A 24,950-nucleotide genomic window follows, 5' to 3' on the forward strand; every position below is an offset into this window, starting at 1 on the left:
TGTAATCTTGCGTAAGTGCGGGGACCTAGTTGTCGTACTTACAAACCTAGGGGGTTTTTGAGTTAGTTTTTCTCCTATTCTTGTCTAACAAGTAATTGTATGGTTATATATAGGGGTTATTTGTAATCAAGTAATCACAACAACTTATCAATCAATACAATAAAAGTTTAGACTTGAATCTTATTGTCTTCAGAATAAAACTCGGCTTTATTTCCCGACTTTCTAATTTTTGCCGGTTGATTGATTTAAACCAACTGTGGTTTTTTTATCCCATTGCTTCCACCAACTCCACTGCCAAAACGCCTGCTCGATTCCTTTTGTAGCAACTAAACAATCATAAAAACACTATATTAGCAACCACTAAGTTTCAACCTGGTACAACAGTGTTATGAAGGAATTATGTGACATAATAACTCTTATGAGCCTTGACACAACATATATTCAACAATTAATAACTTGGGGATATATTACAAGTTTGGTCCTTAAGTTTGAGAAATTACATGTGCACTCTGTACTATTTCGAAAGTGTAACAAGTATCGTCCTCTCGGAATGGATGTGCACCAGTTTTGCTAGTTAATTGGGAGTTGGGACCCACCACAACTACATTTTATTTTTATTTTTAATGCTAATTGGAATTTTAGTCATTCCACTCCCACTTAACTGAGTAAACTAATAAGTAACAACTATCCATTTTAAGGAGAAAAGTTTTTAAAAATAGGAAATATTAAAGGGGTGTAATGGTTTATAAGAGAGATAAATTTTTTTTGGGTTTTTAGGTGTTCCGTCATTTGAAATGGCGGAACTGACCATGATTGCATAACCTGTCAGAAACTGTCTGGTGACATGGACGTTAATTTTGTGTTCCGCCATTTCAAATGGCGTAAATGAAATAAAAACCACCTGTTCCGCCATTTGAAATGGCGTAAATGAACAGTATTATCCTGACACATCTGACGAGGGACTGCTGACCAAAAAACTATTCATTTCCGCCATTCTTTGAAATGGCGGATATGAACAGTACCGACAAGTAATGACCTGACATGACCTTTTTGACACCTTTTTAACCACACTATTCACTTCCCCCATTTCAAAAGGCGGAAGTGAACAGTAACTTTTTGACACCTTTTTTATGTATGCTTTTTTGACCACATATTTAAACTAACACACTATTTTAATATAATATTCACTCATGCCATTTCAAATGACGTAAGTGAACAGTAAAATTTATAAATAAAAATATATTATTACTTTATATATAAAAATACCATACGTAATTAAGACTCAAAAAAGTATATTTCAAATGGCGGAACAGGTGGTTTTTATTTCACTTCCGCCATTTGAAATGGCGGAACACAAATTTAACGTCTATGTCACCAGACAGTTTTTGACAGGTGATGTGCTTAAAGTAGTCAAATAATTATTAACTAAAAATAAACTAATCTAGAAACAAAGTAATACTCTAGACCCTTAAACTTAACTTAAACTACTAACCGGTAAGTGAACCGGTCGACTCTAGTACAGCTAAGTAAGTCCGGATATCGAACCCACGAGACTCTTTAAATTACGAAACTAGCAAATTAAACTCAACTACAAGACACGACTATTTATTAATAATATTTGAGGGGGATTTTAAAACTAATTAATTAAAACTTTAATAAAATTAACTAATGATTATTTTAATTTAACTATTAATTAACTAATTAATATAATAATAAAACAAAACCCTAATTATTATAATAATAATAAAACATAATCATTACTTATTAATTAATTAATAAAACTTAAACCCTAATTAGTTTTTAACTGATAAACAATTTAGAAAACTTGGATTAATTCAGATGATTAAAATAACTACCCAGGCCGGAATCACCAAAGTTACGGTTATTAATTTAAATGGAAAAACGTAAGTTATGGAACCGGGATCATAAGATAGACCCTTGACAGAAAACCCGAATAGGACCCTTGAACTTCAAGAAGACGCCTATGGATTTCTAACAAGTTTTAAGATTCACCAGTTTTATATTAAACTTCTTTACGGTTATTTAATTGCTTATGTCTAAGTATCTTTTATGACGAAAACCTACCTTACAGCGCGGAATTCAAAAGATAGCAAACCAAACCCAATTAATTTAATAGACTAAGCTGACAATCAAATCTAGACGGACTCCTTACGAAGAACTAAATCTAGCAATCCCGACAAGCAAAGATCTATTAATAGCCTATCACTTTACAGCTTTTTAGACTAGCAGCTCACTTTTATTTGTTTAGTTGATTTTATTGTTTCTATGATCTTAATCGATATCAATCATAAACTAGTTAAGAACACACAGTAAATGACCTAACAAAACCCTATCCTATGAAACAATCAACAAGGGCAATGTGAAACAATAAATTCAAGTAAACAAAACCAAGCAATCATACGCATCAACTAAATAAAACTCAACCGTTTACTTAGAACATAATATCCATAACGAAACGAAAATCCAAATAAAATCAAACTGAACTAAGGTTCATCATGACCTAGGCAGTCTATGGAATTTAGCCTAGCATATTAAAATCTAAATCAAACAAAACAAATAATAACGAAAACATGGTGAAAGTAAAAGAAACGGGGAATCGAAGATGATAAAACCCGTAAACTTGAACGTGAACGTTTAGCTCTTCACCGGATGTTCTCTCGCCTTCAAAATCACCAACAAACGCGTAAAATAGCTCCAAGAACTCTCCAAAATTGGTTGGTGGCTTTCATGTTATGTCAGGTTTAAGTTAAAGGTTTTTAAATAGCGAAAACAAGGCCCGACATTAAGCGAAAACGAAATTGATTAAGCCCAGTTTTACCTAGGCGCCGCGCTAAGGGCATTTGGCCTTCCCCCTTCGCGCGCCGCGGCGTGCTTCTCCATGGGGGCCGGTCAGACCGGCCCGGTTCTCTGTTCTGGTTTTTCCTGACGCGTTCCGGATCTCCGTTTCGGCTCGTTTTTCGCTCTTTTTAATCACGATCAAATCCCGGAACCTACGAAACATAGAAACATTAGTAGTATACAAATCTCGACTAAAAACGAACAAAAACTATTAAAATATTAATTAAAATGAACAAGGGAAACATATATATTTAGCATTATATCAACAAGTTATGCTATCATGATCGTGGTGGAACACCTAGAAACCCAAAAAAAATTTCTCTCTCCTATAAACCATTACACTCCTTTAATATTTCCTATTTTTAAAAATTTTTCATTTTAAGGACCATACATAGTGGGCATATAAATATATAATGTACTACTTTTGTATTTATTTTCTATGTTAAGGGGAACTTTAAATTCAACTACTATATTGCCCGGCGTGTTGCGCTTGTCAGGTAAAATTCAAGCGTTGTAGGTTCTAAGCTTTGAGTAGGTAAGTCAACACGAATTTGGTCGGTTTCGGTTACATGCGTTACTGTACCGGAACTAAAACAATAAATAGAGGGCGGCGTCGGTTGGTAAAACTTGAGCGTTGGTAAAACCCGACCGCTGTTGATCACGTGCATTGAGGCGGTGAGCCTACACAAATTCGGCCGGTTTCCGTCACGTTCGTTAGGGTACCGGAACTTAAAAAAAACAAAACTGGCATCCGGTCGGTTTCGTTACGTTAGTTATGGTACCTGAACTACAAAAAAAGGCGGTGAATCTACATGAATTTGGGAAGTTTTGACACGTTTATTATGGTACCGAAACTAAAATAAAATAAGGTCAGTTTTCTTTACGTTCGTATGGGCTAAAATTAAAAAAGAAAACAATATAAATTTCTTACATCAATAGGGCGTCGTCAAGCGGCACAATCATGTATTTGCGGCACCAAAAACTATTTTTGTATTATCATATTTAAACAAAAGACATAAATAAAATAACTTACAAAATTGAAAAATAAATCAAAGTAATCCGTTTGAAGGAAGGAGGGTCATGAAGCCAAAAAAATATTTGTTTAAACTATAAAGTAAGAAATCCTCCACTGAAAAAATGCAAAGAAATTTAGTATTATGTGAGCCTCGAGCCTACATAGTTTCTTCTTATAAGATTCTAAAGGAAAAGTAAGACAATCAACAAACCGGGACATCTCAATTGTTTAAACATCAAAATGATTTATATAAAAACAAAACATAGCTAATAAAATAAAGAAAAAAGTCTTTTGTAGCACCAAATCTCTTAATTGTAGTATATATATATATATATACTAGCTTTCCAACCCGTGTATTACACGGAATTTTTCAAAATAATAAAAATAAAATAAAGTTGGTTATTTGAAATAAAGACACAAAATTAAATGAAAAAAATAAATGAATTATATAGTACAAACAATAAAAAGTATAGAATCTTAATTTTACAAATTAGAGAAAAAAATTTTATATACAACATTTGTTGTTTTATCACAAGTATGTACTATTTAGTATTATCAAGACTATAAACATAATCAACATTTTTTATTGTATGTTTTTATTTTGTATCTTTTTTTTTGTTTCAAATAATTAATTTTATTAATCTAAACATTGACAAATCTCGTGTATGACACAAGTTCTAGAGCTAGCTGAAATGAACAAATGATAAAATAAATTTATTTAGGTTTACATTCATAGTCTAATTTTCCTCCTAATTTTCTAAGTTATAACTCTTTTGACAAAATGATTTTACCCATGCCCCATGAATAGTTAGAATGAATGAGGTGAAAGATTAGAAATTAGGAAATAAATTAGGCTAGGATTAAATACGGTTAGGACACCTAATCATCATTATTTTTGTTTATTAGAAGAGTAAGATATGTATATATAATTTACCATCAAGAATAGATATATAAAAAGTAGAGTAAAGTGTCATTTTCGTCTTTGTGGTTTGGTAAATAATGCGAATTTAGTTCAAAAAGTTTATTTTTTTGCATATGGATCATCCATATTTCTCCGTTCTTCCCAATTACATTCAAATCACTAACCCTGTTAAATTTAATCGTTAAGTCAGATGTAGACATGTATTTTCACTCATTCTTTATTATAATATTTATTTTAGTGAATTGCGATTTCGTCCATGTGTTTTGTCTAAATCTGCGGTCTTAGTCAAGTAGTTTCAAATTTGAAATTTTCTTCCTTATGGTTTCATTTCACTTGTAATTAAACCCGAATTCACTAATCTCGTTAAGTATGGTCGTTAAAATCATCAGTGTGCCCTTCACGTTAGAGGCAGTTTTGTTCCTTCTTTTTTTTTTCCTTTTCCTCAAATACATCTCAGCCCCTCACGTGAGAGGGCTTGCCAAATATGACTTAGGTTTATTTAGGGAGATAAACGACAAAACTGGTCGTCACGTGAGAGACACGCGGATAGGTTAACAACCAGACTTAAAAAGTATATTACCCCTTTCAAAAGAGAGTGTGCTTCACTTGACAAGAAAGCTGGAAGCTTAATCTTATCCTTAACTATCTTTTGCTGAATTTTATGTTTGTTTCCACCTCTAAATGGAGGCTGCAGACGCAACGAAAATCAGAAAAATAACAACGATGAAAATTACAAAAAAATATTTTAATTTAATTAAAGAAAATCAACCTTCCCTGTGAGCATTTCATACATTAATATTCCAACACTCCACCAATCAGCAGCTTTATCATGGCCCCGCCCTTGTACGATTTCAGGAGACATGTACTCTAATGTTCCACACATGGAATTTGATCGAGTACTCTCGTCAAATTCCTTTGCTACACCGAAATCAGTCAACATAACCTGAAATAAACATATATAGTATACTAAAACTCAAAACACAAAATAAGAATTTTATATTAAACAGGAAGGTGACCTTAAGCGTGATAAACCACCGGTGGCTGTGTGAGGTGAACCCATCACGCGTGATGGGCCTTGCTCACGTAGTGCCCCGGTGGCCTTACATGTCCCTCTACAACAAGAAGAATATTTTCAGGTTTCAAGTCCCCATGCAAAAGAAATATTCAAACATGCTTATTATGGATAAATTATTCAAAAATTGTTCTTTCGTAATGAATATTCTTTTGTAAAAAATAAAAAAGTTTTAGAAAAATTATAAAAATTAGTGACAAACATTATAAATAGGCCAATAATTACCCATATATGACATATAGATTATAAAAATACCCAAAATGAATAGAATGGGTTAATAAGCCCAACCCAGTTAAAAAAAGGCCGAAAACAACGACTAATCAATTTATTTTCTATTGACTAGGTCTAGGCTATCGACTCCTTCTTCGCCATTTCGGGACCGAAAATAATGACGTACTCTTGTTGATATTGCATTTTATTTATTTGGAAGAATGACCGACCCGACTCATTCGGGCCCGGAATCTTTGACGCCTGATAAAATCGAGCACCGAAAAATCCTAAACCCTTAGGAAAAAAATCTTGACTCCATCACTAAGTTCAAGACCCAATCTTCTGATTCACCCGTTCTTAATATATTTACCTCAAACTGGTTTAGACCCGACCTGATTTGAAAAAAAACATGCAAAAGTAAATAAAATAATTAACGAGTTTTTTGGTCCCAAGCCAGCCGGTTTGATCGGACTCAACATTCTTGCTTCCATACTGGTTTGGAGTTTGAAACCTGATCCGGTTTTTCCAACCCGGTTATGACCGTGCATCAACCCGGACCGGTTTTAACCCGAACCGATTTGGTATTTAACCGGTTTGTAAACTTTTACTCATAAACACATGCAAACAAAACACAAACATAAGAATATAATCACCAACCATTAAACTTTGACAGTAAGCTGTCATGAAGAATATATTATTTCAACACGTAGACTGTTTGCGTGATAATATCCCTCAGAGCAATCTCAGTAGCTTCTCTAAAAAACTTTAGAGGATTGTAAGTGGTTGTGAGTGGAGAAGACAAAATTTTTAAAAGAGAGGATGAATTTTGAGTAAATTTAGAGAAACATTGTTTATTCTTTATTTATTTTTTAATATATTTGTAAGTGGTTGCTGTGAGTGGAGGAGAGAGAAGAAATATTGATAAAGATAAAAAAAAGTATCATTTAATAGTATATGAGAAAGAAAATGTAATCTTTTTGGTGTAATTATAGATATCGAGATAGAAAAACTGTCAAGAACGCTTTTAATCCTGAAACAGTTATAAGAATTAAGTAATCATCATGTGGCCAAAACCTACCACAATGAACGATATTAAAGTCTTAATTACACAACATGAGGCTTTTAATAATACCTACATATGGCCATCCAATAATTAATAAAAACAAAAACAATGCTTCATATTGTTGTATAAATCCACACTCATCTTTGTGAACTACACACAACAAACAAGGAAGAGGAAACAATATATGGAGCTTCTACTTCTAACTCTCTCCACCATTGTTTTCTCTTCTTCCGCCTCCATGACTTCAGTCTATACCGCAAAAGGCGAATGCCACCCGGCCCTACGGGCCTCCCCATCATCGGAAACCTTCTTGACATTGGACCAAAGCCACACGAGTCACTAGCCAAACTCTCTCAAAAACACGGTCCACTCATGACCATCCGTTTGGGCAACGTCACGAGTGTGGTAGCAAGCACAGCCGATGCGGCCAGAGAAATCCTGCAACGTCAGGATGAGGCCTGCTCTGGCCGCATGATCCCAGACGCAGTCAACGCCTTGGAGAACCGTGACAAGACGGTATTATGGATCTCCTCATCCAACAAAGGTTGGCGAACCATAAGAAAAGCCCTCAACACATACCTTACCAACCAACACAAATTCGACACCTTTCGTGGCCTTCGCCAGAACGTGGTGGACGAGATGCTAGAGTTCCTTAACCAATCCGCACAAAAAAACAAGCTTGTGAACATCGGACATTTGGCATTCGCAGTGGCGGTAAACCAGTTATCTAACACGTGCTTTTCACGAAACCTGACGAATTATGAGTCCGGGGATATTGGGGGGTTTAAGACCGCGGTGAAGACATTAATGGAGATAGGCGGGAAGTTTAACATAGCCGACGTATTTCCCATACTGAGGCAATTGGACCCGCAGAACATACGAGGACAGATTAAGCCTGCCTAGGCATGGTTAGAAAATGTGGTACAAGGCTTCATAAATGAGAGGTTAAAGCATAGGGAGTTGAGCTGCCAAGGTTTGGTGACATGTTGGATTGTTGGAAATCAGGCCCTTGATCGAAAACACAAACACGAGATTGAACAACTTGTTCGACTCTTTTTATTATTATAAAAACAAGCACACAAATTACAATACCCCTAACCATCTATTTATACTAAAACTTTAACTTGCTCACCAAGACTCCTAATTAGACTCCAACTAGGAAACCAGATAAATACAAATATAATAAAATCTTATTCCTAATTATAATATAAAACTCAATAAATAATTCACCAAGAATTATCTATAACTCGTTTAATCTTTATCTTCTAAAATTCAAGATTAACATCTTCATTCTCCCCCTTTATCTTGAATTGGACCCGTTTTTTCACACCCATACCATGATCGACAAATTCAATCCCTCTTTCCTGTCCTAGAACTACACCGTTCTTGACCACCGAACAAAGAAAAACAAACTCGCTACTTTTACTATTTTCTTCTTCCTTTGCTAGACATGACAAGATTCAAAGCCTCCCACTTTGACGAATCTTCTTCCGCCTGCCTACCCGCAAATCTCTCTAATAGATTCAACCATTATTTGATCGTAATTTTACCATCCTGTCACACTCTTCCTTGATATGCACACACTAATATCAACCACCAACAAAGACAATAGCACCCCACTATTCCGTCTTTTCGGTCACTAAACGAATTCCTTAGCTCCTCGCTCTTTCGTTTCTTCCGCGACACGCCCGCTGGCTTTTCCGCCAAATAAATCAAACTCACTGCGATTTTTCTCCTTGGCTAGAAAGAGTGTCCGACACAATAAAACACAATCAAACAGCATGCATCAAGTCTTCAACACCACGTCACCAAGTTACCAACTTATTATTATTGTTGCGACACCATCTTTTGCTCAACTTGATAAACAAGACACGAACTCATCATAGGCTCGATGAGTCGGCCCAACCCGCCTCTTTGACTCGAGGACGGAAATTAAGTCCAACAATCACCCCTCTAATTTCGGACTCGAAATAGGTGGTTTTTGACTTTGAACTTCTCTCCTTTGACGTGTTGTTTGGGCTGTTTTGGGTGTTTTGAGTGTTGTTTGGGCTGAAAATTTGGTAGTTAATCTGGAACAAGTTGGTAACGTTATAAATGTGTTTGACGAAAATACCCCTAGCCAAAACAGCCTGAACATCACTGATTTTAGCTCAAACAGCACCCAAAACAGCCAAAACAGCCCGAACAACACCGATTTCAGCCCAAACAACACTCAAAACACCCAAAACAGCCCGAACAACACGTCAAAGGAGAGAAGTTCAAAGTCAAAGACCACCTATTTCGAGTCCGAAATTAGAGGGGTGATTGTTGGACTTAATTTCCGTCCTCGAGTCAATGAGGCGGGTTGGGCCGACTCATCGAGCCTATGATGAGTTCGTGTCTTGTGTATCAAGTTGAGCACGTGCTTGGTTTACATGTAATAAATTACTTGATGAACAAGTCGAGCCAATGACTTGGACTACAAGGAATTTATTTATTATTTATTGTTTAAATATGTTTTTACTAATTAGTATTTGAGTATGATAAGGAGTTTGTATTCTAGTCTAATTAGGTTTTCATGTTTAAACTAGTATATATACCCGAGCTTGTGGATTATATCAATGAAGTGAGTTTTCAGTATTATAATTTTCGAGCTAATGAGAATTACAAAGATCGAGCTTATGATCTAAAAATTCGTTATTGTGTTTATTGATCCTGGTCACCAAACTTCAATTGGTATCAGAGCCAAGTTTAAAAAATCGATAATCGGTTGGCAGCGATCGGCGGCTTGAGGAGGATTATTCAAATCGAACAAAGGGTGTTTGTTTTGGTTTTGCGGAGGGGAGTGTTCACTGCCAAAGGTCTCGAAAAAGAGGATTAACTTTTTGTGGAAAATTGAAAGTTGTGTCACAAAAAGTCAACCGGGGCTTCGGTTACGAAAGGAGTTTTGAGTAAATTTTGTTTGAAACAATTAAAAGGAGGTTTGGTTTTTTTCTTTTCTTATTGGGGATCCCGACGAGGAATAACAAAAGATTTAAACTAGTTGGTTTATCTTTGTTTTGTTGGTTTTACAAGCTTGAGTTATTTTTATCGGTTAAACAAGTTAGTTAGACCGGGTTTTTATTTGGATTTATCCGGGTTGACCGAAATTTTTTTTGACCAAGGATATGAAAGATGTGCTCGTGTTTTGATTCGGGAACAAAAGAAGATCAATGAAGATTGTTGTTCGCTCGATTACATGACCGGAATCGCAGCCAAAGGAGTGGTTATGCGTGTTCATACGGCCGAGTGAATGGTCGGGGACATGGTCACAGAGGTAATCGAATTTGGGAGAGCCGAAGAACACATCTATGGATCAAGAAAAGTTCCGGGGAGATCAAGGCTAAGATGGTTGTGAAAACCAAGAAGGTCAAGATTGTGGTTCAAATCAGACACGACAAAAGAGACATGCTCGGAGTTGGAGAACCACATATTCTGAGTCAGAAATTAAGGGGTGATTGTTGGAAGTAATTTCGGACTTCAAGTCACAAGTCGGTGAACTTGAGGGACAATTGTTGACAAGCTGGTCATAGTTGGTTGTGTTTTCTAATTACGTTATACTTCCTAATTTAAGGAGAAAAAAGAAAATAAAATTCTTGTTTTCCACTTTGCCTCGAAAGTCAACGTGGCGTCTATATTAATTCACCGTGAATTAGCACCAACTCTCAAGCTGCAAAAATCCAAGTAGCAAAAACGTGAACGTGATCCTCCAAATCGATCACGGCTTTAATTGATGGCTTCGGTCTCCTCCTTATCAATCACGACTTTGATTGATAAGACACCAAGAGCTTAACCGCTTTGATACCAATTCAAGTCCCGGATCGATAATCAACACACGACCAACTAATCGAATAAGTATAACTCTCGTTTATATTAATCAGAAAATCTAACTTAAAAAACTGATTACAAATATCTCAAACTCTAACTCGGTTTGACTCTTGATGAACCCTACCTCGGTTACACCAACTCCACCCTAGATGAACCCTAACTCGGTTACATCTCGTGTGTGTCTCCAGATGAACCCTAACTCGGTTGCATCTCACATCACTATCTCCTAATGTCTAACAATAACTCGGGTTATATAAACTAACCTAACTTGTTAGCCGAGACATTACCTATTATAATCACAATACAATTAGGAAGCATAACGTAATTAGAAAACACAACCAACTATGACCAGCTTGTCAACAATGGTCCCTCAAGTTCACCGACTTGTGACTTGGAGTCCGAAATTACTTCCAACATGGATTCACTGCTGGATTATAGTGAAGATAGTGCACAAGCCTTCAACCTTCTGCACATCAGGGCTTTATTTGTGGTACGTATATACATATATATATATATATATATACATATATATATATATATATATATATATATATATATATCTCACTAGCTAAATCCATCTTTTTATCATCCAATGAAAAATAAAAAGATATATTCAAGGCCGTCTTAGGACATGTGCGAAGTGTGCAGCTGCATAGGGCTCACTAACCCGAGGGCCTTATAAATTTCAAAAAACTACGTGTATATATATAATTTGATTTTGAATCAAAGCCCATCAAAAATGATTTTGCTCATCGTTTTGTTTAATATTATGACACTTATTGTTTTATTGCTGGTAATATATATATATATATATATATATATATATATATATATATATATATATATATATATAAGGGAAGGTTAACTTACAAATGAAATTAACGTGCTAAACGTGAGAATCAAGTAGAGTAATTATGTATACAAGTAGAGTAATTATCATAGAGTAATTATGTAACTACTCTATGATAATTACTCTACCTGTATACATAATTACTTTACTTGATTCTCACGTTTAGCATATTAATTTCATTTGTATATGATCCAAACTCTACATAAAATCTATCCAATGTCATCTCAAAAGATATCTAGGACCATCCTTAAGAGCGTGTGGACCCTCAAGACAAGTAAAAAAATGAGCCTCTAATATAAACTTTTATATATATATATATATATATATATATATATATATATGGTTTGAATCAAATACAAATGAAATTAACATGCTAAACGTGAGAATCAAGAAGAGTAATTATGTAATTACTCTATGATGTAATTACATAATTACTCTACTTGATTCTCACGTTTAGCACGTTAATTTCATTTGTACGTTAACATTCTCCTATGTAGGTAGTTTTAAAACAAACAATATGATAAACATGAATGGGAAAGAAAACTATTAAAGGATGAAAATGAATGGGACAGAAACGAAATATATATTTTGAAAAGGACACCACATATTTTATGCAACTAGGTTTAGACAGAAAATAAAAAAAATAAAATTAGAACACTAAAGAAAAATAATGATTTTAGTAGCTTCCACTTGTTAAAAAAACTATATATAGCATCAAGAATGAGATACCACTAAGGGAGTAAGGGAAATGGTGTGTTGGTAAGGTGTCTCATCTCTATTCCAGAGGTGTATAGGGTGAATACGTGTAGGTATAGGTGGTTTATATAAACATTTAGAAGTATGTTAGTTTGTTGTTAAGAAAAAAAAAAAAAAAGATATCAGTATTTTTATAAACTTAATGACGGTACGAAAACTTTTGAGTAACATTATATTTTGTAAATGACAGGATTTATTCATAGCCGGTACGGAAACGAACTCAAACACAATTGAATGGGCTATTACCGAATTGCTTCTCAACCCTGACATGTTCGCAAGAGTTCGAAAAGAAGTTTCCACTATAGTAGGAGAAGACGGTAAAATCCAAGAAGAGAAAATCCTGAACTTGCCATATTTGCATGCTGTCATCAAAGAAGCATTGCGTCTTCATCTATCAGTGCCTTTATTAGCGCCTCATAAAACCGAGAAAGAAGTTAAACTCGGCGAATATGTTGTACCCAAGAACACACAACTTATTGTGAACGTATGGGCTATGTCACGGGACCCAAAGTATTGGGAAAATCCTTTGAGCTTCATGCCCGAAAGGTTCATGAATACCAAGGTTGACTACAAGGGTCAACACTTTGAGTTTTTACCATTTGGATCAGGGCGAAGGATGTGTCCCGGAATACCCTTGGCTCAAAGGGTGGTGAGTTTAATGGTGAATGATATATCATTTTGATTGGAAACTACCTCATGCTAGAGAAGATATGGACATGAATACTGTCTTTGGCATAACTTTGCTCAGAGCAACTCCACTTGTTGCATACCCTGTTTCAATTGAATAAGTGCATAATGTCATAAAGCCATGCGTACACTTTCTGTTTTGTGGTCAATAAATGGTCTTTATATTCTAAAAGCTTATGAGGAAGTTGTATAATTTATCGTGATACATTTGAAACTTGAATGTATGTGTGAACTTGTGAAATGTGTTATGTTTTATTTATGAACGAAGAATTTTTGTGTTTGGCCTTTAGGAAACTTGAATTCAAGATATCTCAAGCCTCAATCATTTAAGTGATTTAAAGACTGTCTTGTTAACGAGTCACCAACCCCATTAGTGGTTATGTTTTTTTAATAATAATCAAGAATTCAAAATGTGTATGCTACACTTTACACTTACCTCCTAATTGTTTCTATCTTAACAAGCCATCTCAAAAAGAGAATTATTGAGCGTTTGGTAGGTGTTTTTCTAAGGAATTGAAATAATTAGAATCTGGCATTCAAATTTATAAATGTATTTAATTAGTTTGTAAATTTGTAGAAGAAAATTGGAATATTAATAAATTAAAATGAGTATATTCGAGTTTTATTTGAACCGAGTTCAAGCTCAAATTTCATCTTAGTTCCAGGCGCGTTGCGCCAGGTTGATGTTATTGACAGTCGTGCTCGTACAACTTATCAAGTCGTGCAATGCGTCTGCGAGTCGAGGTGAATTCGAACGGTGCCAGGTTATAAAACCAGTAATTACCCAAAAAAAATGTTAACGCAAAAATATAACAAATTAACAAAAAAAAAACACGCGTTGTAGTTACGAACCGATGGCACTTCGATTGGTAACTGGTTACGACCCAAAAAATAAAGCAAACCATAAATTTGTCCACTCTTAAATATACAACAATTGAACATATTTAAAAGAGAAAATTGCTAATTGAGTCCCTACGGTCTTTAGACGGAGTCACAATTAGTCCCTGCAAAAAAATATGAACTTCTTACATCCCCATAGTTTTTCAGTTTGTAAACTATGGGAATGTAAGAAGTTCATATTTTTTGCAGGGACTAATTGTGACTCCGTCTAAAGACCACAGGGACTCAATCAGCAATTTTCTCTATTTAAAAATTAAAAAAAATGTGGCGAACTAAAAAAAATATGTGCGTTGCAGTTGCGAACTGATACGAATTTGTTGATTATGGAATAGAGGGATAAAAAATTATAATAAAACTCACGGAGTAAAAAATCCGTTAGTAATTTACCAACGAAGCTCGCAAAATCTTTAAAAAGATATAATAAAACATCTCATCGACAGATTACCAACGGAATTTAGCAACGACGTCTACTTATGTATAAAAGGAAAATCTGCCGCTAATTTAAAAAAAACATTTTTTTTCACCTTTAATTTACGATGAATAGTCAAAAGTTATTTTCCCCCCCTCTTAACTTATCCACGGATTACCAACGAACTGTATTCCAAAAAACCATATTTTATTAAAAATTTACCACACCCTATAGGTTACAGTAAACAAATATTTAGAACATTTTTATTCAAGAGTACACAATCATGTTCACTTCCAAATTGCATTTGAATCAGGTTTTTGTAAACCTTTCACAAACCTGAAACAACATAACTACCAACCAAACATCAACTTATTTCTTAAACCGAATCCCAAACCGTCATTCATTCATGTGTCGTGCAGGTCTTACATACGTGAACCCCTTGAACGGATTCTCAATACATTTAGGGCTAGCAGCCGGAGAATCAAGCACCGCAGGCAAATTGGTCCAGCACTCTTCAAAATTTGCGATGCATTGCTTACCAGCAACTTGTGGAATAAAACTCGGCTTTATTTCCCGACTCTCTAATTTTTGCCAGTTGATTGATTTAAACCAACTGTGGTTTTTTATCTCATTGCTTCCACCAGCTCCACTGCCTAAACGCCTGCTCGATTCCTTTTGTAGCAACTAAACAATCACAAAACAAAAACACCGCAATCATTAAGTTTCAACCTGGTACAAGAGTCTTATGAAGGATTTATGTGACAGTCTTGACACAACATATATTCAGCAGTTAATTACTTGGGGGTTCGCCCTGCTGTTTCGAAAGCGTAACAAGTATGGCCCTCGGAATGGATGGGCGCTAATTTTTCTAGTTAATTGGGATCCATCACAACATAATTTTATTTGTTGTTTTAAACTTATAAAAAAAGTGGGCCATTTAATACGCTACTTTTACTTTTATTTTCACTGTTAAGGGGCATTTTAGTCATTTCACACCCACTTAACTTAAAAAACAAACCATCCATTCCAAGGCCATAGAGCGTAGGCATATAATATACTGCTTTTATTTTATTTTATTTTTTGTTAAGGGTCACTTTATATTCAATGTACCTTCAAATACGGATATATAAAAACTATTGTAATGAAAAAGTATATAAATTACCCCTTTCAAAAGAGAGTGTGCTTCACTTGACAAGAAAGTTGGAAGCTTAATCTTATCCTTAACTATCTTTTGCTGAATTTTCTGTCGGTTTCCACCTCTAAAAGGAGGCTGCAGACACAACGAAAATCAGAACAATAACAAAGAGGAAAATTACAAAAAAAATATTTTAATTTAATTAAAGAAGACCAACCTTCCCTGTGAGCATTTCATACATTAATATTCCAACACTCCACCAATCAGCAGCTTTATCATGGCCCCGCCCTTGTACGATTTCAGGAGACATGTACTCTAATGTTCCACACATGGAATTTGATCGAGTACTCTCGTCAAATTCCTTTGCTACACCGAAATCAGTCAACATAACCTGAAATAAACATATTTAGTATATAAAACTCAAAGCACAAAATAAGAATTTTATATTAAACAGGAAGATATTCTTACATGTCCCTCTGCATCAAGAAGAATATTTTCAGGTTTCAAGTCCCTGTGCATTATACCATTATCATGGAGATGCGAAACAGCAGATACGATCTCTGCAGTGTAAAATCGGGCCAAGTCCTCCCTGTAGACAGAAAACAATGTTTAATCCTTTATTATTTATGCAACGTCATGAAACATAAGTTTTCTTAAAGGTGAAAAATACCTGAACAAGCCTTGTCGATAGAGTTGAAAGAAAAGGTGGCCCCCGTTTACAAAATCAAGAACAAGGAATAATCTATATTTGGTCTGTATACATATAAACCAGAAAAAAAGAGGCATTAGAAAATTGGACCATTAGGACCTTTACTGTATATGAACCGAACAAACACAAACGAAGCATGTTCATGTTAGTTCTTTCGTGTAACTTTTACTGAATACGAACAATTAAACAAACAAGGTTTCTTTTACGCGTTCATTAAGAAAAATGAATGTGCTCATGTTCGTTTGTAAACAGTGTAAACGAAGGGTTCACGATATAATTGAAAATAGATGAACAAACATAACTAAGCTAAAATCAGTTAAATATAATGTGAAGAACAATGTGTTGGGTCCAAAAAGTTATTAGAACTAGTTGTAATAGGTCAGAAAAAATTAAATAAATATATTCACGAATGTAAACAGACGAACTTAAACAAACATAAACTAACGAACAAGACATGTGTTCATGTTCGTTTGTTTGTTAAATAAGCGAACTTCCCACCGAACAGACGAGCTATTCACTAAACATTCGGTTAGTTTACAGGCCTATTTTCAGAGCAAAAAGACACATATACCCCCAAAAAATTAACAAGTGATGTAATCATTACCTGGAACGAGTATTTGAGCTGCACGATAAAAGGATGGTTTATTTTTGTCAAAATATCTCTTTCCGCTTTCATATATTCAGCATGATCTTTCTCAAAAATCCTATCTTTACGCATGACCTTCATTGCAAAAATCTCTGATGAACCATTCTTTTTCACTTGATAAACTTTTGCAAATGCACCTTGACCAACCACTTTCAAAACTTCAAAATCTTCAAGTCCAACGCTAATATTATTAAAGTTTTTCAGTAAATCCCCATCATCATTATCAACATCAACAAGATCATATTCAGTCTCATGTAAAGTGAGTTTGCTAAGCTTCATGGACTGACTGGCAAAGGTTGTAGGGCCCACCAATGAATGGGACCGGCTGCAAATAACTTCCGGCTCATCATACACCAAGTCATTTGTATTATTAATTGCAGATGATACTTGAGGTGGGGCCACGCCAAACACGTCGGAGAAGTCAAACTCTAAGTCAACATGATCCACAGAAAGAGCATCAGGTGGACCCATTGAAAGAAGCAGTTGGTTGCTGACAGTTTTCACTGTAGTGTTTGCGATTGTTTGCAAACACTGAGAAGCAACCATTTTCCAAAGTTGAAGATAATTGATTTGTGATTTCTAAATTGATGATGGGCGGTTCACGAGAGACAAAAGGGTCGAGTGTAAAAGTGGGGTGCCGAGGAATCTTGAGAATAGGCAAATCAGAATCCAGAAAGGGAAGTTGCTCTTGTTTCCCGATTCACAGGAAACAGTGGATACAGCAATGCTTCTTGAAATCATGAAGATCATGCAGTCAAACTGTAGTAGAAGAAATAAGTCGTTTAGAATTATATCAAATAGTAAATAGCGTTCATATAAGTTTGTTTGACTTTCAAATGCTTCAGTTAACTAGCTATCATCCTATAACTAATATACTCACAAATCTATAACTTCTGTAATACTAATGTCAAATAAGGAACTATATCATTCTTAACTACTTGTATAGTTGAATTGCCTAAAATTAAAATTCACATATTTTGGTTTCCTGCTACTTAATCTGAAACCTTCCAAATTCAAACTGTTACTCCAAACAACTAACTTTGGATTAGACCTTGAACCGAGACCAAAACTGCAAAATAATTAAATGCATACCTTGCCTTTTCATTCATTTATCCTTATTTTCAGAAGTGCATGTGTAAATAAAGTAGAATTAACAGATTAAACAGATAACTGAAAAGGACATACACACATTCATGCAATCACCAAAAGCAGGATCATATGTTCTGAAACTATTGTTAACATTTAATGTTTATTGGAGGCCAACACCAAGACTAAGGGATACAGTTACATATTGCAACATCTGAAATAAGCTTAACAATAACAGTTTGTTAAAGCTTGCTAACATGCCCGTAAACATAAATCATTCAGATAATTTCATGCATCAAAACCAATGTTGCAAAAGTCGTTAGGCGGTCCCTAGGCGGCCGACCCCCTTGGAGGGAGTACTCGGAGTACTCGGGGAGTACTCGGACACGATAAATATAAAGAAAAATAATTTTTTGGGTGATATATATATTTCAAATATCATAAGTTTACTAATATTTATAACAAAATAAGTGAATATCAATATAAATAAGAGAAACACATTTTTAAGTACAAAATTATTCTAAAAAATGTTAATCATTAATTAAAAAAATGATATTCGTTCTTTAATATTATAGAAATACGAATTATGTTTTATTTTTAAGTCAAAATAGGCCCATGTTAACCGACTAGATGTATTTCTGGCTGATTTTGACCACCTTTGAACAATTTTTAGTAACTAGGCGGAGTTAAAGAAACTCCGCTCGGCAACATACCTTGGAGCGAGTACTGGGAGAGTACTCGGCCTTGTAGACCTATTTTTACAACATTGATTCAAAACAATTCACATAGGCCCAAACTTTAAGCCAGCAAATTTTGGGAAGTTACCGTTCAAGATCAACAATATGCATATTTATTAATAAAAAAACAAAACACTTTATGTAATTTAACTACAAGAAACTTTTAGGAAACAATAAATGGGATTCAAGAACAGAAATCAATTCCCTTGGAATCTTGTTTCAAACTATCTTTTACAAAAAACAAATGCCGGAAACCGAAGATTCTTCATCCACACTATCATAAACAATTTCATACATACTGATATTGACCATAAACCTACCACAAACAAAACAATCGAAATTCCACAATTAAAATGATCAAAATCCCCAATATTCTTCAACCATATAATAATAATAATAGCACACAATAATAATAATAGCACACAACCAAAATTCACAATACAACAAACATCCAAATCATAAATACTGCTAAAACCCTAACAACAATAAATAACACAACACGTCATCATGAACAATCTATATATATATATATATATATAACCAATCACAGCATCGTAAAACTCTAGATTCATTACACCAATCTAATCAAACAATTACAAAATAACAAGCATTCAACCATGATAATTAATAATTAAAAATTAAACACAAATATCAATTCCGATGGGATCATACATACCTGAGGGGATGTATCGCCAAGGAGATTGATTGATTCGCTGGAAACTATATAAAGCTATTATTATATGAATAATAATAATAATAATAATAATAATATAACCTTTCCCATTTGCCGCTTACAACTGACTTTATAAAAGGCAAATTAATATTGGGAGATATATGAGTGGCGTGATATGATTGGTGGGAATGGAATAAGAATAACATACAGCTTGTGACCTTCACACGTTTCTCTTGGTTTTTTGTTGGTCCCACACGAAGTCTAATTTGTGGCTTCTACGAAAGGAAGTCGTTTTGGCCACGGCGAAGCAATTGGTTTCGAGTGAATTACAAAACTAGTCCTTTCATAAGCACTTTTTGTCGTAATGTTCGGTGATAATTGGTTACACGTAACTTGTGTCTCTCTTTCTCTTGTACATGGTAATATAACTTCGTTAACAAGTAACATCAATAAACCATAACTTGTTCATTTAAAAATCCGTCTAACCCCCTTGTTGTAGTAGCTACATGGGCTCGACTCCCATTTCACCGACTATGAACGGGTGTAACTAAGGAACGTAAGGTTTGATTTCAATTGGACAGAAAACGAACAACTCTAACTGGGTTGCTTTAATTTTGGAATGTTGCATAAGTTGTATTCATTTATAAAATTGAATAGCGTCAATTTAATATTTAACAAACATACAAACATGGAAACTAGAAAACTAGATTGCACGATTTGTTTGGAATTTTGAACTCATATTGCCGGATGTAGAAGAAACAAAGTATGTTGTATATTTGTTATGATTCTTGTTTGAGTTGTTTGATACTCATAATAGGTAAAGATACATACCTAGAAAAAGAAATCGGGGTTTGAAATCGTTACTTTCCTAGGTGTTAATCAGGTTAACCAAAATTGACACAAACCCGTCCAATTACTGAATTGAAATAGTGAAACCGGGTTCGAGTTATAAGGAATCTTATGTTCGGGTATACAGTTTAGACATGTCTTTGAGTCATGTCTATTCAAGTTGGATATACTTATTGGGTTTAGGTGAAAACAACGGGCCTACTATATAAGCGTTCGTGAACACATTTAGCTTCATCTAGTTTCGTCTCACCCTTCAAATTTTATGTAATTTTATCAAATTTATCTTGAATTTTTGTTTAAAATAAAAATTGAAGAAAGAAGGTATTAAAAGAGGGAGGATTTGGTTGGAAACAAGAGAAAAGTAAAGGTGAAAATTAATATATGAACAAAGTTGGGGGTGAATTCTGCCAAAACAATTTTCAAACAATCAAAGGGTACGGTGGGACTTTGGATATGCTCCACTCTATCCGAATCTATTATGAAATCTATAAAATAAATATTAAATGCAAACTTAATTTATTTTGGATAGGAGATGAACTTAATAAGTGAACTTACTTGTCATACCTCGTTTTTTTTTTAAATTAAATCAAAACTTGTTATATTTCATACTTTGAAGTTCATTTTAAACGGGGTTTTCTTTTGAGAAAATAAGTTCAAAAACTTTTTTTGAAATTTTTTTAATTAAATAATAAAGGAATGCTTTTATTATAAAATACATAAAACATACTTTCTCTAAATAAATTAAAATCACTTCAACAACATTTCTTTAGCTAGTATTTTCATTTTTTATAAAATGCATTTACAGAATAATGATGTTACATCTTAATAAAAGCAATTAAAGATTTTTCTTATGTAACTTTCTCTAAAATTTATTTTTTAAACAATTTCTATAAAATTAAAAAAAAACTATTGAAAGAAAAAACGTTTTCTAAAACAATGTGCTTTTTTTCTAAATAAGAAAAAAATTGTTTTTGGCTATCTTAAAAAAATAGAAAAAAAAACATTTCATAATATATATAATATAAAAAAACAAAAGAAAAAAAAACTTTCTTTAAAAATATAGGAAACTAAAAAACGTTTTTAAAATAATGATTGTAAAAGATCACATAATAAAAATAAAAAATAAAAAATAAAAATATTTAAATCATATTAATGTAAAACCTGAAGAAGGAAACACGTTTAGTAAAAATAATGGAAAGAATACATTTAACAACACCCTTAATTTTACCATTATTTTGTATAGGGAGTGAACTTAATTAATTTTAGGCGTCTTCAAAATCTTTTGCAAAATAGTGAACTGATGAGTTATGAGCGTAAAAAAGTTTGAATGTCAAATAGCTATTGCCACATACTGTTTTTCATTTCACAATAATTCTATTACTTATTATAGTTGTTGGTAACTGAACTGATTTAATAGGTCGATGTGGCATTAAAGGCTATTGTGGGTAGGAATGAGCAAATAGCAGCGGTATAGTACCAGTATTTTTTTAAAAACTGGATCGATGTTGGAATTCAACGGACTTTTGCCAACGGTACCGGTACTGTATTGGTACCGAACCGAACACTTTCAGTACTAGTACCGGCACGGTACCAAGTTTTTGGAAACTCAGGTTTAGGATTTTCAAGATTGGTGTTTGGTATAGCTGCCTAGCCCACTTGAAGATGCTTGCTTTTTAGATGGAGAGTCACATTTTCAAACCAACAAGAAGATGCAATTAGTTCAAGCCTACAAGACGATGCAATTACTTTGTTTTCAGAAGGGTCGGTATTGTCATTCAAAAGAGGTGGCGGCGCAACTTGTTACCCGCTTACTTGTCTCTTCTATTTTAATTGGATCCTTTTAACGTATTTAAATATTTCATGTTTAAAAAAATGTGTATAGTGATGTTATAGTAGTGTAGAAGTAACATAATTGATGTTTAATCAAAAAAACAAAAGAAAAACATTAAAGTCAACAAAGTACAAGAGGAAAACAAGAAGAAACATTCATACACTTCCAAAAGGACATATATCTTGAATCAATAAAGAAGTTACATGACGGGACCCGAGTTCAAATAAACCAAGGCACGCTTATTTTTCTTCAAGGAGGTACACAAACATGTAAAGTACAAGTTACTATCAAGTCTAATTGCGGAACCAATAGACACCGCTATCCTCGGCACCTTCATCGGGTTCAACATAAACACAGTTCTTTGTTTCTCTCCAGAAAGCCTCTAGGATTGGCGTATCATCATACTTGTAGTAGTCACCCATGATGGGTTTGACTGCTTTGGTGGCCTCTACGGTATTGTAATGTGGAATAGTTGAGATCATATGATGCACCACATGAGAACAAGTCACGTCATGAAAGATACTGTTAAAGATCCCGTAATCCCTGTCGACTGTGGACATGGCACCTCTTAGCCAATCCCACTCTCGTGAGTCGAAGTGAGCTAGGGAAGGATGGCTATGGTGTAGAAAAGTGAAAAAGATGAAATGAGCATTCATAACCACCAAAGGACCAAAGTAGATGCACAATAACCATGACGCGCTTGTGGCTTGCGCAATCTTGTAAAGTCCATAGGCTGCCGCAAGCATACCCGCATCAGAGAGCCAGACTAGCTTCCTCTCACTGTCGTTGAACATAGGACTTTGCGGCCAGAAATGACTCACAAACCCATCGTAAGGCCTGCCGTGGATATTGAAAGTGAAGTACATGGGAAAGCTGAAACCTAACCTAACAACCGTCATGAACAAGTTGCCTATAGGGTTGTTTAGAACTTCGGAATACAACTTGTCGGCCTTTCGTTTGGGGATCCAGACCTCATCGTACTCCATTGAATTGGTGTGAGCGTGGTGACTACGATGACTGTATTTAAATGAAAAGTACGGAGTGAGGAATGCTGAGTGGACGACGAAACCAATTAGGTCGTCAAGCCACTCGTATTCACTAAACGCATGATGTCCCAAATCATGACCGATACTCCATATACCCATAAAACTACTACCTTGGACGAACCAGTAAATCGGCCATGCTATGTATTTAAGGGGTGTAGGTAAAAGAGGAATAAAAGTTGATGCAATCTTGTAAATTGTGAAGACGATGGCTATGTCAGCAAAAAGGTAGTAGAGAGAACGTTGGAGATCGCGTTTATAACAGTGCAACGGTATCGCTTTCTTGAGATCACTAATCTCGAATGGAGGTTTTTTGGTAGGAACACGTTCTAGGACGTTTTTCACGTTTTTATCACCGTTGTCAACATTCATATTACCGCCTGCGCCCATCTTGTTACTTTAAGCGAAATGAACCTACAAACAGAAATATATATATAGGGTTATGACTTATAACTATGCATTAAATCTACATAAGCATAAGACTATTATATTTGGATCTGAAAGAACAAAGAGATATACCTCACCAGAAGCTTTGAGTTTGCTGCTGGTTTTGTTGTCAAAATAGGCCAAGCTGCTTGCTATTTTATAGTCGAGGTGTGGGAGCTTTAGTTGGATTTTTTTTTTAATGAAACAATTGGTCTTTCTACATGTGCTGGCTTATGTTGCTCATAGTCAAACTATAGCCCTTTATCAACAGCCAAAGTTTTGTCACATATATGAATGTATAATAACTTATTCTATACACAATTAGTTGATAACCAATCCATTGAGAGATTTTGGTTTTACTACAGCACCATTAATTATCTTATTTTATTCTACATCTGTAAACAATTTGTCTATATTATATGGAAATATGTTAATGATAAAACAATCAATACTTTCAATTATTATTAACTAGGTTATTGACCCGTGTACGACACGGGTGGAATATAGAAATCGTCAACTAAAGACATATTTAAGATGATAAAAGTTTGTTTCATATGTTTATTGGGAGAATTATTTGGTATAATTGCAATTCATATTCCTATGTAAACAAAGTACTTAAAACAAAAAACTTACTAAAAAAGAATATTCATAGTACGTTGTTTGGAAACATAATTTAAAATTTTAAAAATTACAAATTCATAAACTGCTAAATTTTTCCTTATAAACCATATTTTTTGTCTTGTTTGTAATTTTACCTTACTTTTTCAAAATATGCATTTTAATACAATATCTACTATTCACTCTTGATAAAGCAACATATTGTTGACTATAAGTAGAAAATGGGTCTCTCATATATATTTCAACTCTTGCTAGAGATCTGCTTTAAGTCGTTACAATTATATCGCGCTAATATATTGTGTCACCGATATCACCAATGATTAACGCTGCAACTTTAGAAATTTTTGGCAGGTTGTAATTCCTTGCATCTTTTTGCCTTGTTTCAATAATGCACAACTTTAAATCCATACCGGAATCGTTTTTAAAACAATCGCTTACCATCCGGTATCCTTGAACCAAAAGATTTTGAGAATCCAACATTATCTTCAAGTAATTCATTATTCTTTATCTAACATTTCCGAACTTGATTCTAAGTCGTTACGTAAGAAAATGATTATGTGTTAAAAATAATAGATTGTTCATAAAAAATATTGAAAATAATAAATGAT

The 24,950-nt window shown here is 34.2% G+C and overlaps 3 protein-coding genes and 1 pseudogene across 5 annotated transcripts; 1 reads left to right on the plus strand and 3 right to left on the minus strand.

The window, feature by feature from the left end:
• Window positions 1-218: 218 nt before the first annotated feature.
• LOC143545514 (serine/threonine-protein kinase AtPK2/AtPK19-like) lies at window positions 219-5,736 on the minus strand. Its single transcript, XM_077037396.1, has 3 exons — window positions 5,566-5,736; window positions 5,377-5,484; window positions 219-326 (listed from the first exon to the last, which is right to left on the minus strand). The coding sequence occupies exons 1-3, from the start codon at window positions 5,734-5,736 to the stop codon at window positions 246-248; spliced, it is 360 nt and encodes a 119-aa protein (XP_076893511.1). The 3' UTR covers window positions 219-245.
• A 1,498-nt stretch (window positions 5,737-7,234) lies between these two features.
• On the plus strand, window positions 7,235-13,479 carry LOC143545489 (geraniol 8-hydroxylase-like; annotated as a pseudogene). Its single transcript, XR_013137433.1, has 3 exons — window positions 7,235-8,119; window positions 11,385-11,477; window positions 12,784-13,479. The product of XR_013137433.1 is annotated as a geraniol 8-hydroxylase-like (transcript).
• A 1,357-nt stretch (window positions 13,480-14,836) lies between these two features.
• Window positions 14,837-19,677, minus strand: LOC143545513 (serine/threonine-protein kinase AtPK2/AtPK19-like). Of its 2 annotated transcripts, none has more exons than XM_077037394.1 (7): window positions 19,579-19,677; window positions 17,038-17,838; window positions 16,395-16,477; window positions 16,193-16,313; window positions 15,942-16,115; window positions 15,752-15,859; window positions 14,837-15,273 (listed from the first exon to the last, which is right to left on the minus strand). In XM_077037394.1, the coding sequence occupies exons 2-7, from the start codon at window positions 17,623-17,625 to the stop codon at window positions 14,986-14,988; spliced, it is 1,362 nt and encodes a 453-aa protein (XP_076893509.1). In that variant the 5' UTR covers window positions 17,626-17,838; window positions 19,579-19,677; the 3' UTR covers window positions 14,837-14,985. The 2 variants fall into 2 exon arrangements, with proteins under 2 accessions (XP_076893509.1, XP_076893510.1); XM_077037395.1 differs by lacking the exon at window positions 14,837-15,273 and adding an exon at window positions 15,284-15,649 and having other exon boundaries at window positions 15,684-15,859.
• Window positions 19,678-22,389: 2,712 nt separating this feature from the next.
• On the minus strand, window positions 22,390-23,920 carry LOC143545515 (delta(12)-fatty-acid desaturase-like). Its single transcript, XM_077037397.1, has 2 exons — window positions 23,818-23,920; window positions 22,390-23,712 (listed from the first exon to the last, which is right to left on the minus strand). Exon 2 carries the CDS (start codon window positions 23,686-23,688, stop codon window positions 22,549-22,551), a length of 1,140 nt encoding a protein of 379 aa, XP_076893512.1. The 5' UTR covers window positions 23,689-23,712; window positions 23,818-23,920; the 3' UTR covers window positions 22,390-22,548.
• Window positions 23,921-24,950: the final 1,030 nt, after the last annotated feature.

This window comes from Bidens hawaiensis, unplaced genomic scaffold, assembly GCF_021521415.1.
Source record: "Bidens hawaiensis isolate Kalapana, Puna unplaced genomic scaffold, B.hawaiensis_p1.1 tig00013978_1, whole genome shotgun sequence".
Lineage (NCBI taxonomy): Eukaryota > Viridiplantae > Streptophyta > Magnoliopsida > Asterales > Asteraceae > Bidens > Bidens hawaiensis.

Excerpts from the sequence above, each read along its gene's own strand:
- LOC143545514 (XM_077037396.1), bottom strand. The coding sequence starts at position 5,736 with ATGTTGACTGATTTCGGTGTAGCAAAGGAATTTGACGAGAGTACTCGA. Across the intron at positions 5,485-5,565 it reads ATGAAATGCTCACAGGGAAG|CCTCCATTTAGAGGTGGAAA; the intron begins GTTGATTTTCTT and ends TTGCGTCTGCAG. Across the intron at positions 327-5,376 it reads CACACTCTCTTTTGAAAGGG|TTGCTACAAAAGGAATCGAG; the intron begins GTAATATACTTT and ends ATGATTGTTTAG.
- LOC143545513 (XM_077037394.1), bottom strand. The coding sequence starts at position 17,625 with ATGGTTGCTTCTCAGTGTTTGCAAACAATCGCAAACACTACAGTGAAA. Across the intron at positions 16,478-17,037 it reads AGCTCAAATACTCGTTCCAG|ACCAAATATAGATTATTCCT; the intron begins GTAATGATTACA and ends ATATGTATACAG. Across the intron at positions 15,860-15,941 it reads ATGAAATGCTCACAGGGAAG|CCTCCTTTTAGAGGTGGAAA; the intron begins GTTGGTCTTCTT and ends TTGTGTCTGCAG.
- LOC143545515 (XM_077037397.1), bottom strand. The coding sequence starts at position 23,688 with ATGGGCGCAGGCGGTAATATGAATGTTGACAACGGTGATAAAAACGTG.